This window comes from Rhinolophus sinicus, linkage group LG04 (assembly GCF_036562045.2).
Source record: "Rhinolophus sinicus isolate RSC01 linkage group LG04, ASM3656204v1, whole genome shotgun sequence".
Lineage (NCBI taxonomy): Eukaryota > Metazoa > Chordata > Mammalia > Chiroptera > Rhinolophidae > Rhinolophus > Rhinolophus sinicus.
Genome location: NC_133754.1, coordinates 179,283,657 through 179,299,385, shown reverse-complemented (window position 1 = coordinate 179,299,385; position 15,729 = coordinate 179,283,657). Strand labels below are relative to the sequence as shown.

At 39.3% G+C, this 15,729-nt stretch overlaps 1 protein-coding gene across 16 annotated transcripts in view; it reads left to right on the top strand.

The window, feature by feature from the left end:
* DENND1A (DENN domain containing 1A) overlaps window positions 1-15,729 on the top strand; it is a 467,166-nt gene that overhangs the window by 128,209 nt on the left and 323,228 nt on the right. For 13 of the 16 annotated variants that reach the window (XM_074330989.1, XM_074330983.1, XM_019728518.2 and 10 more), the window contains one exon: window positions 4,795-4,844. The exons of the other annotated variants lie outside the window; for them this stretch is intronic. In XM_074330989.1, the coding sequence (XP_074187090.1) occupies window positions 4,795-4,844 (50 nt within the window). The remainder of the gene's footprint in view (window positions 1-4,794; window positions 4,845-15,729) is intronic. 16 annotated transcript variants of the gene reach the window in all.

The window sequence follows — 15,729 nt, the reverse complement described above, 5'->3', positions numbered from 1 at the left end:
GCTTTCACTTGGAGTCCATGGTTTTAACTTGAAATGGCTTAAAATCAAAATTTTGTTAGCTTTTTGTATGTTTGGATTTTGTGTGTGTTCTGTTTTTAACTTTCAACTTGAGTTTTAAGATCATCAATCAAAGGCTTTTCTTTCAAGTCATTTGCACTGATCTCAATTGCAGGACTTAGAGGGTCAGCATTTCCCTCATGCTATTAAAAAAAAAAAGTTTAAGCATAGAAACAGGGTATTTTAGGTATTTGAGCTCCACTGATCTTTTCATCACACATCTACATTTTGAGATGAACAAATAAATTAGATGGAGGAAACTCAGGAAATGTTCTACTGTCTCCCCACCTCTCCCTTCTTCACTCTCTTTTTGGACAAAGGTAAATTATCGACTGCTATACTAGCTTTCAGCAAGCTACAAAGAGGCTGATTGTAGCTTTACATATTTTAAAATACATTCATTTATTCAAGCTGTCTCTTTCCTTTATTTAAATGTTTTCCTGCACACATTTTCTTTTTCCTTTTGAACTACTGAGAACCTGCTTCCTCTCCCAACATTCTGTAACCCCAGTGGCCGTTATAATCAGCCTGCGTTTTTGTCTTTCAGGTGGCATGTATTTGAGGGGTGTGGATCTCTGTGCTTGTCAGTTGTTGTCATCTGCCAAACACAACTAATTTTTGTTTATGGATTTCAATGAAGCAATGAAAACAAAGTATTTTGACATCTGAACTGATGGCTGTTGCAGGATCTCTTGTATCCTCTCCACCCTCCACCCCAAATTCAGGGTGAAAAGTTAATGCATTTTTCTCATTATTGATAATCCCACTTAACTATATCGAGTTTAAGTCTTCGAAGTTTTGCTTCCAAATAGGATTCTATGATGAATAACATTATAAAATTTTGAAGCTTTATTGGGTTTTGAAGAGAATGGCTCAGTTTCAGCATAATACAGCCTTTCTCCAGATTGGAGTACATTCCCTTGATGGGCCTTCTGACTGGATGAGAATTCAAATGGGGTGAAATGAATCCAAAAAGAAGAAGATGAATCTTGAGCTCATTTCTGATTTCCACTTGCAAGGGAGTCCAGTGTTAGGTGTGTTGATTTCGTATTTTGATTCAGTCTGAGGCTCAGTGTCTCCTTGTGGGCAGAGCTCTGTAGATGTTTCTTTCTACTACCCCGCGCAATCTGCTGTTTAATGTATGCATAATGGGGAGGTTTGTGCAACTGCCTGTCATCCAGACCTCCCCCTGCCCCCTCTGCTCTTACTTCTTCCCACATGAAGTATCGTATATTTTGTTAGGAAGAAAAGCCCTTTTGGAAATTGCCTATTTCATAAATTGTCTGGTGACACAAAGGGGTTGAATGCTGTATTCTTGTCTCATTTATTTTGAAAACTTTGCTACTGAACTCACCTAATCAATGAGCTCAGTGTTGTCTCCAATAAGTTATGTGTTGGATATATTGATTGGGAGGGATTTTAGAAAACCCGTCTGGGGTTTATAATGTCAGCAGTGTTTTGATTATGAAAAGAGTTGGAACCTGGGGACATGGAACCAGGTGGCGAATGTCCTAAAGCCAGTGGTGACATGGTGGACTGGTTCCCTCCTGGGATGTAGTTCACGGCCTGCACTTTAACTGTGGTGACTGGCTACTATGGATTCACTTTTTTTGCTCATTAAAATGTTAAAAAATCAAACTGTACATAAAAAGATTTGTGAAAATATAAACTTGGGAATTGATCTAGAGAGCTGGCACAGTCTTCCCCACCCCCCGCCTTAGCAATGAGGTCATTTACATTTCATCAGCTGTCCTGCATCTCGAAGATCCGATTTATGTGGCTGTAGTGGAGGTTGTGCTGAGACTGGGTGTCTGAAAGAGCCTGTGCAGGCAAGAGAAGGGGGTGGGGGTGGGGGGGAGAAAAGAGGAAAATTACCATCTGCAAAGAAAGTTCCCTAGCCAAAGACACAGGTTCCAGAGAGAAAGAGGAGTTGGTAACTAGTTAATGACTGTTTTCCCAGTAAAGTTAATGCTGAAAGACACTGCTATAAATATAATGCTCAAAATATGTTTAAATCAGGGTTTCAATGTCCCTCCCCTCTCCTGGAGAGTGGTACTTTTCATATCCAAGTAGTTGTATTTTTCTTTGGCAAAAGAGGATAAGGTAGTGAGATGTTTATAGAGAAAACATCAGTAGTAAGAAAATTTGTTTATTTCAGCAGTTTTTATTTACAAGAAGCATTGCTTGTTTTTCCTTCCCTCTTCCTGTCCTCCCCTTCCTAAACTAAGAGGTAGATTTTTTCAGTTTTGATTGAGATAACGTGTGAATGTGCCTAACAGAGGAGATGCTCATTTTTGTTTTCTCCTCTGACAGCACACCACTGTCTTGTTTGACTTAAATTGGAATATCAAGCTCTTGGAATATCACAAACATGAAGAAACATATTGTAATGCACAAACATGTGCCTACATTTGCCTATATTCCCTTCCTTCCTCCCCTCCCCCTGCCCCATGCTTAATTAGACTTATCACTGCTTTCTTGGGTAAAAAGGAAAGCTCTTGGGAGGTGGGTTATACTCAGCCTACGTGGGGTATTTTGATATTTGTTCTAATATTATCTGACAGACAAGTTCACGGTTGGTTATTACTCTTGACATTAGAAAGTGGTAAGTAGTTTCTATATTGTAGTGAGTAATAAGTTGGGCATATTAGATTCCTTTGACTCTGCTGTAGAGCACAATGCTTTCTCGTAGCCATGGGGGTCCTTTCTTTCAAAAATCTTGAGGCCTTTTGGCAGCTCAACTCCAGCATAGAGTAGAGAAGCACTTCTGTACCTGTAACTTTTGAGGGGTGAGGGATAACTGTCTTTGTAGCTGATCTTGGCATTGAGTGAGCATGGGTACTGAGTTTTAAAGAATGCTCGATACATATGCTGAATTCAAGAGATGCTTTGTGATATTTGAAACTTGAAGTGAAAGGAAATATGCAAGGATTTTTTTTTCCATGTAAATTGTAAGAGCTTTCTGTATGTGGGTTATAGTACATTTTATAATTGGAACTGCAGATATTAGAACGGATGTTTTATATGATCTCTTTCCCAATATTTGCCTGATAATAACATTACGCACTGAGAAATTGCTCTTGTTTTTTCTGATTCTCTGTTAGGTACTGCAATTTATTTAAACATGATGAGTTTTAAAACTATATACGGACTTTTGAATGCCACATTATGAAATTAACTAAGGTATCAATAATGCCTCTTCGAATATGCTTGGTGCTCCTATCCACTCTTTTCCACTTTTTTTGTTTCCTATCCCTTTACTACTTCACGACATGCCTTAATAGTGCTGTGATGTATATAGTACCAGTCCAAGATGATATTAAAAAATAGGATATGCTCAATTGAATCATGTAGGCGGAACATGCCCTGGCAGACAAGTCAGTGTGCTTTCTGCCTCATTGAGTGGGTTATTAGATTGATGTGGTTTATTTCTTGAATGATAGAACTGGTTTTAAAAATAAATGAAGCGAGAAGCATCAATTCAGTTAGCATTGATAAGTCGTTATTATTGGTTAGAAAAGTGCTACATTTGTAAACTGATCTTTAATTTATCACTTGGATAAGGATTTGCAGTGGGGCAGGTCTGTTTTAATTTGAACCAGCTTCTCCATGATTGAAAAATGTGTTCTTCATTTAGCCTTGAAATTGGGATTTTAAATAGTTAAAAAGCAAATCAAATGCATGAAATAATACTTCCAAAAAAAATTATACCATGGGCCTATGAACTTAAGGACTGACTGTGGGCCGTCTAAGGCTGCAGTTCAATTAAAGTCAAGCTAGAGAAAATTCTATAAAGGAAGTAATCATTACTTACTTGCATATGTGCTTAGCTATGTATGTAAGATGTGTCTACTGGGAAAAGTCACACCCCACTGTGTATTGTGTCTCGTATAGAAATGTTTTTTTCTTAATGTAAGAAGCTTCTCTTTTATGAATAAGTCTTTGGAATGTCCCTCTGCTTTTTGTTCCCTTTTTGTATACTTCGCTTGAATAATGTGCTTCGTTTTATGTACCTACACATTTGGAAAAAGATATGTAAACTGGTAGTTTCCTTTAGATTTTCACAAATTACAAGCAGGTAAGTGTGTCCAATTATGATGACATATAAGTAAAAACAGTACACACTTAAAATTGTTCCAGTTTGATTACAAAATACATTTATGCCAGAAATGGGAACTGCTTTATAAAGTAGGCAAATGAAGTTTTACACTCTAAAAAATGGAGTCGCTGATGATCAGAGACAATTATCTTCAAGTTGGCTTTCTATTCTGTTTGTGATTTGGCCTATTGATGTCGGGAAGCGTTGTCTAATCCCGGCCCCCTCTGTTCCTAGGTAACAGGCAAAAACGGTGCCAGCAACAGCGGCCCTGGCAGGCCAAACCCATGTGGCTCGGTGTTATTCACTCTGATCCATATGGTCAGGCTGGAGACAGTCCCTGGAGGGGTGTTAACACTCAGCAACCCAACCCCTCCCTCCCTTCAGAGCTTTCCTGCATGGCTCCTGCTGCTTGCCCATGTGTGATTCTTGATTAATTTTTCATTTTTAATGAAGTTTGATCATGTTTATTATTTCTCATGATTGACTGCCTGGTACTCCTCCCATGTAATTGATAAAGCCCATATTTCTTCATCTGTCTCCTCTTTCTTTAGGGTAAAGTTGCTAGATTGTGTGCCATGGTTAATGTTAGATTTATTGGTCCCATTAGATGTATAAATTATCTCTCTTTCTCTCCACAGGAAGTTCTACAGACTTTGACCAAGTTTTGTTTCCCCTTCTATGTGGACAGGTAGTGTCAGATTTTCAAACTTTACTAGAAAAAAAGCGTCAATAAACCTGCTATGGAAAATAAAAACCATACCATTCTTAACATTCTGTCTGCTTACCCATGATTTAAAACACCTCTGTTCCAAGGAGAGTTGCAGTATTCTCCTTTCCTGGGGATTTTATTGACACTGTCAAAAAGTTTAAAGCTTAGAGCTTTGCATGGGTTCGTTTGTGAGATAATTTTGAACGACATTAAATTTTTGATTATGGTGATCAGACTCAAACCATGATTAAGAATGGTTGGCTTTGAATCCAGTGCTCTTTAATTTGTATTTAAATATGAATATATTTGCCTTTATCGAGTAATAATATGTGACTCCGTGGCCTTATGAGTATTATTATATAGACTGTTTTTCCCAGGCTTCAACTTAAAATTTAAATCTTGTTTAAAGGTGTTGCGCTGTTTAAAAGGCATGTTGCTAAATAGTGTCTTGCATTTTGTTGAGGTGGCTAAGAATGGTATCTCTAAGTAAATAAGCAATTCCTATAGCTTTCTAGACTAAAGAAAACACAAAATCATCTAAACATTTCCTTAGTATTTGCATTATGATAAACTGTTTCTTGGAGAAGTTTCTTAGAGCTCCAAGATATTGAAAATAGTCTGAGGATCTTTTTAAAAAAATGAGCCACTGGTTAATGGCTTATTCTTTAAATAAGCTTATTATTTTCAAATGTCTTTTTAAAACAATTTTAGAGGTGCTTTTTACCCCTTACTTATTTAAAGTACAATTTACTAATAACGTTAATAAAATGATAAAAAACCATCTTACTCTTATTTTCAAGAAATGCCTATTGTGTTTTTCATTACAGTTTAAACATTAACTTTTGCAATTATTTATTTTTTCATTTGATTGCTGTCTGTGATTTTCTCTTAATGGAAAATTGAACTGTGAGATTGTGCAAAAATTACATCTTAAAGATCCCCCTCCTAGTGATACAGAGGTTTTTAGAAAATATTATCATAAGTAATAAGTGGCATAATATGTTCCAAGAAAGCTATAAAATGTGCCCGTCTTCAGGAAGGTTCTGTCTTGCATTTTAGTGTACCCACACAAGGCAGGCATGAAAGATTTTGGTGACTTAGAGTGCATGTGGGTGATGTGCTGCTTGGCTCTTCTGTGCTTCATAGGAAAAGTGTCCTGGTTTATTTGACATAAACCTAAAAATGGTGTGAGATAGGAATTGGTAGCCAAAGGAATTTAAAAGAGCACCAAGAAGCAAAGGCAGTACTAAAAGGCAGCTCTGGAATGTTGTTAGCCACTTAAAAACACTGTCTTCTCTGGTTCTAACATGTTATTTTTTTAAGCCAATCAACCATTGTAGTATTTCCAGACTCAGGCCTTTTTAAATCCTGGCACCAGCGCTGTGTTAGTAGCAGGTTGATGCTCAAAACAGAATAGCCTTAATTTTAAGAGGGTCAGTCTTTGTAATGAGCGTCCTCTTGTCTCTTCTTTATCCTACTCCTTCTGAAAATAGCAAGCAGGGTTTTGTTTAGAGACGTTTAATGCAAACGTCACATTTATATGTATGAATTAGCGATGCGTGAAATCTCCTCCAGTCACTTATAAAATGTATTACAAATTATGGCAACGGCATATTTATCCAAATTAATAAAACTGAAATGGTTAGGTGTTTAACAAAGAAAAATACGAGAATACATTTTTTACATGATTTCTTGTTAGAGTGGTGATCTGTTTTGGATAGGTGTTTCTTAATTGAACTTGGTAAACTAACATTAGAAGAAATCTGCAGTGAGATTAAATCTCCCTCAGTGTGTGCTGCGTGCATCCCTCCCCCCCCACCACACACACACACACACACACACACACACACACACACACACACACACCGACCCTCCCTCTCTTCCTCTCACACCACTCCGCACACCTCTCCTTACCTGCCTTTCTGGGTGATTACATTCTGAAATGGAAGAAAAGCAGAGTCCTTAGATTATAGTTCTAAAATATTTTTTGTCACCAATGTCTGATGCCTTTTTTTGTTGTTAGAAAAATATTTTTCTTCTAATATGCTTCTTTCCAAATTCCCTTGCCATAATCATGTTCCTTGTATTTTTTTTCACAAAATGATTGGCGACAGAATTGTCCCTTCATGGATATAGTTTAATCCTGGCCATCCTCACCATGCCTAATGGTCCTTTCTCATGCTGATAACTTTTATTCATACAAAAAAACACTTTTTTTGGAGACTACATTTTTTTCTCTTCTTTCCCCACTTCTAACCTTGGCATACTTTGCTAACAGAAGAGAATAGTAATGAAGTTCATTTCCAGTACATAAAAAGATTTTAATGTCACTTTTTTTTTATTAGTTTGCAGTTAACCCTGTCAAATGGATATGCCCCAATTCTGAGACCCACAAAGCCCCCCAGATATATTTATGATATTGTTTGACTTAGATAATATGTCAGCATGGGAGATGAGTAATGCCCCAGGTGCTTATGTGCAAAAAAGAAAGCTTCCTAATCTTTTCAGTATCTGTGCTTTTCTACCCCAAGGAACAGTAATACAACTTTCTGACATTTCTAGTCTATATCAAGAGTGGGATTTTCACAGTCATCATCAAATCACCTGTTAACATTGACATCTTGCTGTTTCTTGTGTTGTTTTAAGATTTTTCTTTCTGAAACTAGGACTTATGAAAAATAATAATGCCGGAAGCTCTTCAAAAGAAAGTGCTTTCTCATGGATCATCTCATTTCATCCTCCTGTCATAAGAGATGAGAACAAGTGCTGTTTGTCTTCCTTTGAGAAAAAAACCTAAGCTGGAGAGAAATTGTGACTTGCCCAAGGTCCTCGTAGGCTGCTGGCGTAACCTAGATGTCCGTCTTCCAAATGAATGCATTTTTCAGTAGAACACCTTGTGGGAAGGCCAGTCACCAAATAGAGGGAGAGAGAAGAAAGGAAAGAAATTAGTATTTGAGTTTCCAATTGAGTCTAGTCAACATGCTGGACATTTTCACTTGAATACCTCATTTATTCTTCCCAGCAACTCTGGTAGATCGATGATGGTGGTTTCTCTTTTACAAAAGAGCAAAGGAAGGTTCTGAATGTGTAGCTTTATGTTGGGTGATAAGGAAATGGTATCAGACTTGGAACTCTGCCCTCTATGTGTTTCTCAGTCTAGTTCAGGAAGTTTTATAAAGACACATTAAACAGTATGTATCCAAAAGGACAGGGAAGTTAGGGAAGACTGAGCTGGTCAGAGAAAACCTCTCATTGTAGGGGAGACTTGTGTTGAGTCTGTACGGACGTCAGGAAGGGGTAAGTAGAAGAGAGCCTAGCACCCCATATGTGCTGAAGAGCAAAGCAGAGGAGAAATCATGAGTGAGCCTAGAGATTGTTCAGCCAGAGCAGATGGAGCCTGGTGGGGAGAGGGTGACGTGTGCTGTGATAGCTTGGGCTCTGGCTACAGGAGGCCTTGAAAATGTGTGGGAATCAGACCACGGGATTTTAACGCTGAAATTCATCTGGTTCAAGCATCCCATCATACAGAAGGGAAACCAAGGTCTGTAGCGGTGAAATGACTTGTTTATAGTCACAACCATGTAATTATAGAGCTGGGAAAGCAACACACACTCTTACTCCCAGTCCAGATTATTTCTACCCTCCACTGTACTTGAAGACCTTGGTGGAGACGAGGAGTGAAATGATGGTGCTATGATCGCTGTCTCACTCTCAAACACTGTGTATTATTATTGATGAAAGCAGTTTCTTTAAAAGAGATTGTATTCCATTTCACAGTGTGGTGCTACTTGCTTGCACTTGACATGCGGCAACCTGCTTCAGTTAGTCGGAGCCCTCAAGAGACTCCTCGGAGGATGGAAAAGCTGTTCTTCCACGTTGGTGCTTATCCTCTGTCAGAACCCAGGAAGTTAGCCACCATCCAGTCACCCTGTAAATGATTCTGGCACACACAAATGACACAAGCATGAAATGAAACAACGTAATCTTTGCAGGGCACAGGCATAGTCTAATGATTTAGCATGTAACCACAACGCGGATGTGGTTCGAATGCTGTTTACATTTTGTGATGTGTCTGCTGTGTGCCCGGCATTGGGTGTGCTATGTTCTCTTCTTGCCCTGAAAGGTTACACATTTGCTAGGTTACCGTTGTCATCATTCTTCATATGAGGACACAGAGGCTTGAGAGGTCCACTAAGTATCCCAAGGTCCCACTAGTAGAATAGAAGGTGGCAGAGCGGCTTTTGGAACCCACGTTTGTCTGACTTCCAGTTCCACCATTCTTTTACTACCATGTCATACCGCCACCATTATTAGATCCATTGAACGATAAATAAAGTAACCAAATAAACTTTTTAAATTTATTTGAAAAGTCATATATATTTATTGTAGAAAAGGAGAAAATACGGGTAACTGCAGAAAATGAAACCCATGCAGAAAATGCAACTGATGTGCCCGACTAGTGCGTTAGTGTGTGTCTACCCAGACCTTCCCTCTTGTCCCCACATCTATGCATTCACCCTGCTCTACTTTTCAAAACTGAATCCATTTAGCCCACTTTTGTCCCTTGGTTTTCACCTTTGGTTTAGTCCCTTGGTTTCGTCCCATTGGTTAAGCTGTGCCCCACAACCATTTTATCCAGTGTTTGATCACCATGGACCTAAGTGGACACAGCACTGTGGCTGGCAACTGGGAAACCTAGTTTTAGTTTCCGTTCTGTCATTGACTTCCTCTGTGCTGTGAGGCAAGTGACATCTCCCCTGAGGGCCTCCGTTTCTTCAAGGATAAAATGAGGGAATTGGGTTAGATCTCTGCTGTTCCTTCTGGTTTTCATACTTCTTTGATTCTCCAGTTATGATTCATTGTTACTTTGTCAGGCTCATGTAGACGAGGGATGAAGAGATTTCTGTTCTTTCTTAGAATTATTGGGCATGTTTCTCAAGCAAGATTGGTATTGCCCTGTATCTGGCTGTATGTGACCTACTCTTGGTCCCCAGATATTTTGGATCAATGTCCTTCTTACCGTTTGGATTTTGAGCAGGGAATGTGAGAAACTTGAGTTAGGCAGAGAAAAAATATGTTTATGAGAAGAAGTTTTGAAGCTCATGTAACTAAAGGCTGGGGGATGTGATAGCTTGATAAAACCTGATTCCTGCCTGACACCCCATATGCACTGAAGCAACTGTTAGGGGTGCCTTGCCGTAGATGGCTCAACAGGTTATTGTTAGCTACAATAAATAGAGGGTAACAAAATGTTTCCGTTCCAGCTTTCAAATTTTATAACTTTATAACAAAGATAATTATTATTTTCATTGTGTACCTATTATACGCTAATTACTTTGTATACATTATTTCTAATCCTTAAAACTATTCTACAAAGTATCATTATTCCTTGTTTTACAGATGAGGCTCAGAGAGGTACAATAATGTGCCAATGCTCACAGAGCAAGTGAATAGCCTATGTAGGATTCTGAAGTCCAGATCTAATTGTTTCATCTTCTCTCTCCTGCATCATAAATCTCTGCTTCTGTTGAATCATTCCCAACAGCTTAAAAACAAGTTCTGGTATTCCTCCATCCTAAAAATAATACCCACCTTTGACTCTTCCTTTCCATTCAGTTACCTCCTAATTCTCCACTTCTTGGAAGGATTATCTACACATTCAATTTATTCCTTAGCCTTCTTCAGTTTGTCTTCTGCTTCTGTCATTCAGCTAGAGGTTTTCTTACTAAGGTCATCTGACACTTCCAGAAAATTCCATAGGCATTTTTTCTCTTCTCATCTTGATGCATCAGTACAGCTGACCCCTCCCTCCTACTTCTTCTGCCTGGGTGTTCTCCTTGTTTTCCTTTGATGGTCTCTTCTCTACCTGTCCTGTAAATTGGAGCTTCTGTAACTTAGTCCTGGGTCCTCTTTTGTTTCTGTGAACTCGCTCTCTAAGTGATCTCATTCTTTACCCTGGCATTAAATACCATCTGTGTGTATATGACTTCCGAATTTATAGTTCTAATGCAGACCTTTCCTCTGGTTTCCTAAGTAGTATGTTCAACTACTACATACTTGACATTTCAATTTAGATGTTTTGCAGGTTCCTCAGACTTAACATATCCCAAATGGAACTCTTGGATCTCCCCCCAGAGTTACTAGTTTTCTATCATTAAATGGTAATAATATGCTTCCTTTTCCCGCCCTAACTCTTGGTCCGCCTGCAAGCCTGTCATATATACCTGCTGGCTATAACTTGGAACTAGTCACCCATCCCCATTCCCATTCCCCTGCAGGAGTGAAGCCACCATCCAGTCTCATCTGTATTACTGCACTGGTCTCCTGATTACGTTCTCTGCTTCTATTTCTGCCTTCTTCCAAGCTGTTCTCCACATCACAGATTAACATTTTAAAACTGTGGACTAGACTGTTATTCTCTTGATTACACCACCCAGCAGCTTTCTGTTACCTTTGCAAAAACAGTTCAAACTCTTTACCATGACCCATGAGGCTCTGCATGATCTGGCTCGTGCTTTGTCCAGCACCTTCATCTCACGCCACTTTCGCCTTCTCTCCTGTGCACTGGCTGGACCGCTGTCCTGTTAGTTCCTTGAACATGCCCAGCTCTTTCCAGCCCGAGGATCTTCGCGCAGCTCTTTTCTCTGCCTGCGACACCCAGTGCCCTGCTTGTGGGGTGGCTGTTCCGTCTCCTCCTTTAGGTCAGCGTCGGCGGCGTCCCTGGGAAGCTGTCTCTGACCACATTATCTCAGTAGGGCCTTCTCTTCTAGTTTCTTCTGTCTTTGTTCCTTCTTTGATTTCATGCAACACTGTTACAGGCTGGATGCTTTCTGTGCATTTGTGTGATTATTCTCTCTAACTAGACAGGAAGGTCCACAGCAGGTTGGCAGCTGTGCCCCAGCATTTGTCATAGCCCCCTGTGCAGTAGTTGATCGGTTTGAGCGAAACTCATAGGGTAGACCCCGCGTCTCACTGGAGGACTGGAACCGACTGTCCGTCCACGTGCTTCGTGCCGTGAACACCTTCAGGGTTAAGTAGCATGCCACAGGCATTTACCAGGCAGCGTGAAGGACAGTCTCTGGCTCCAGTAGTCACTGCTTTTGGCTCTCGTTTGCCACATTCACGGATGCTTAGCACAGCGAAGCGTGGTCTTGGTCCTGTCTCCTGGGCTTATTTCTGGAAATAAATTTGGTTTCTCTTGCTTAGTGGGAAGTGTAGTTAGTCTGTTTGATGAGACAACTCTTTGAATTCTTCACGTACCTGAGTTCCTTCACCCGGATGGAAAGCTTGGGGATAGTTTTCATTGTGTTCAGTGTAACATGGCAGAATGGAAAGCACTTTTGAAGCAGTATTGGGCCTGGAGTTTTGTTTTAGTCCTGATGACTTTGAAAAAACAAACAAACAAAAAAACCAAAAAACCAACAAATAAAAAAAACCCTGTACAACAAGAGAATTGGATAAGATGGCGCCTAGGGTTCCTCCCAGGTGCAACCACCATGAAATCTGATTCCTGTTGAGAAGTTATGGATTCTGATCCTGGAGGTAAATGCAAAACCCTCAGCCTTTAAGGAAGCAGACCCTTTTGTCAAAGTCATTTTAATGGAGAAACAGTGAATCCTCTCACACAGGGAAGGACACTTTCCTTGCAGATTCAGAACCCATCAGTGTAGCCTCTAATGGCCCTTGCCTGACTTTTAGTTTATTGGAAGTTGTCCAAGGAAAAAATACTGTGCAGTTTAATGGTTTGGGGGTTTTAATGACTTGTGCTTCGCCCTACTAGGAATTAAAAGGGTGAATCAACTGAGACTAATAAGTACCTCCTAAGCTGTGGCACCCCAAAAAGACTCTTGTTCAATGTAATGCAAGCACGAGCAGCTCATTTGGTCCCCTGGAGGACTGACTACCCCTTACCGAAAAGATGCAACAGAAGAGAGAGAAAGAAAGGCAGCCTCTTGTCTCCACTCACAAGTATTGCAAATCTGAGTCAGGCACGAAGATTGTAAGCAAGTGCATGATTTTAATATGAATTTTAGTTTTCCTTCAGATGGTAACTTACCAGCTCGCATCTGTTTTTATTAATTGTTCTTCCTATAGACTGGCGTTTATACTAAATGCTTATCTCACTTATCCCCAAACATCCTTGGGGTTGGGTGGTAGTTTCTCATTGTCATTCCAGGGAAGAAACTGAGGTGCTTAGAGGTTAAGTAACTTGCTAAATTAAGAGCCAGGTAGCAAGTGATTGAGTTGGGATTTGAACCAAATAAATGAGTAATGAATCTTTCTTTGAGCCTACAATGTAGGCATTTTCAACATTTTCAGTATTTTTAATGGTAGTGAAAAGGTAACAGGGAAATTAGTAACAGTCAATTCACAAACCAAGTTGTGTTTTTGTTTTGTGTCCTTTTCCTAGAGATCCTGGTGTTTTCTTTTTATCCAGTCCTATCAATATCCATTCCTTTTACGATGCTTCATTTTCATCAGTCTAGAAGTAAAAGCAAACCCTGAGTTAAAATAATGAACAGTCATATTTTGTATGATCACATAATAGTTTGCAAAAGCTTGACCTTATTTGTAACTTAGAACCATCCCGACCTGTTGCTTTAGATATTTTAATAATACAGGTTTTTCTCCTCCCCCAACGAGGCCCACTTTTTTCCCCAATCACTTTAATTATATGAGCTAGAATCCTGTTTCTCACACATCTTCAGTTCTCAACCTTGTTAAAATTAATCATATAATCCCCCTTTAAAACATAGTATTAAATCACCATAGTAACACAGTATCCAAGCTTTATAGATAAAACATAACAACCACAAGAAGGTAGCGTTTGGTGTCCCCTTGACAGCTCTATAACTTTTATAGAACCGTGTTCCTTCTCCTGGCTTGTGTAAGGTGGAGGGATAGCATTACTTACACCTGTTTTATTGCCACGTTGCTTTTAAATTGCCACCTTGTTTTCGTTCACCTTCCTAGTTAAAAAAGGAGAGCGGAACACTTTCTTTTCTTTCTGAATTGTTTTCTTGTACTCCCTAACCACTCTCCAAGGGATGAAATTGTTTCCTTAAGTAAGACCACGTAGGGTCCATTGACCTTTTGTGCTGGGGTACCTCGAAAGTCTGTTTAATTTTCTTGTGTGGCTTATGGAAGGGAGTTTTAGAAAGGAAGGCTATCCATATTTGAAAACTTAATTCATATCGTATGCAAAGACTCAAAAAGCCTACCTTTGAAAAGGCCTGCTGAACCATGAGTTTTTATTTCTACTGGCAATTTATAAAGTAAATTTTAGGTGAGAGCATCAATCTGAATATAATCAATTTTAATGTATTTTGTAAAATACAACATATGTAAAATATAATGTGAGTTAATGAGGTCCTTTGAAAAATTCAGTGTCAAATTCTAAAATACTATGTTAGTATACATTTATGTATAAGAATTTGGAATAGTTCAGATTTTAAAGAGGAACCCAAGCTAATTGACAAACTGATTTTTAGAAGTGAATTTTAAAACAGTTTATATCTTTCAAAAGGTTTCTAGATTAATCTAATTAGTAATCTGCTTTTAACTTTTTTGAAACAGGTATTTTCTATTTTATGTTGCTTTTATGTGTGGTTTGTTGATTTTTGTATTAGTGCAGCGATTTTCAGTTTTTTCTTTAATGTCTTTAAAACCTTTTTTCCGTTTCTTAGAAAGTACCTCGCATTAAGACATTTAGTATTTCTGTCCTGTGAAATTTCAAATATGTTCCTCATAAGTTCAGAAAATATGAGAGATATTTTGAAAAGAAGTTTTGAAAAGTAATAAGACTGCCTTATTTATTTATTTTTTAAATTTTATTGGGTAACAGTGTATTTCTCCAGGGCCCATCAGCTCTAAGTCATTGTCCTTCAGTCTAGTTGTGGAGGGTGCAGCTCAGCTCCAAGTCCAGTCGGTATTTTCAGTCTAGTTAGTGTTTTCAATCTAGTTAGTGTTTTCAATCTAGTTGTAGAGGGCACAGCCCACCATCCCATGGAGGGAATCGAACCGGCAACCTTCCTGTTAAGAGCATCTGCTCTAACCAACTGAGCCATCTGGCTGCCTACCGGCAGCTCAGCTCAAGTCGTTGTCTTCAATCTAGTTGTAGAGGGCACAGCTCACTGGCCCATGTGGGAATCGAACTGGCAACCCTGTTGTTCAGAGCACATGCTCTAACCAACTGAGCTAATTGGCCACCCAAACCTGCCTTCTTTTGAATTCCAGCTCCTCCCTTAACTGCTCTGTGAACTTGATTCAGTCCTTTAGTTTTCTTTGCTGTAAAATGGGGATATCTAAGTTCCAGCATGGTTGCCGAGAGTAAATGAGATGGTTTACATCAAGTGTGTCACTTCGTGGTTGACACATAGCAGAAACTGAAATTCTGCTGTTGCAGTCACTGTTACTTTCTGAACTCAAGGAATGGTCAAGTGTGCAAGTTCATGACCAGTTAACAGCAAGCGGGCAGAGTGGGCTTTGGTGTTAGCTAGGTCTAGGTTTCAAGTGCATTCAGCTTTTTGCAGTTTACCAGTTGGCACCTTAGGCAGTGCCGCTCGAGGCTATTTCCTCATCTATAAAAGGAGCTTACTAGAATGCGCCTTTCGGGGTCTGGTGGGATGATTCACTGGGCTACCTGCCTGAACTCAGTAAGTAGAAGGTATGGTCGCTCCGATGAGGTGGTCCCTGAAACGTGCTACTCGTTGCCTTTTTTTTTTTTTTTTGTACTAGCTCACAGTCTGTTCCCTTGAAGTGTGTAAATTTTAAGTTCATTTATAAAGAGTTCCACTGAGAAAGGAAATGTTAGAGGTTCAACGACTTGTTGTGATTAGATACTTTATCAAGAAACTTACTGCAC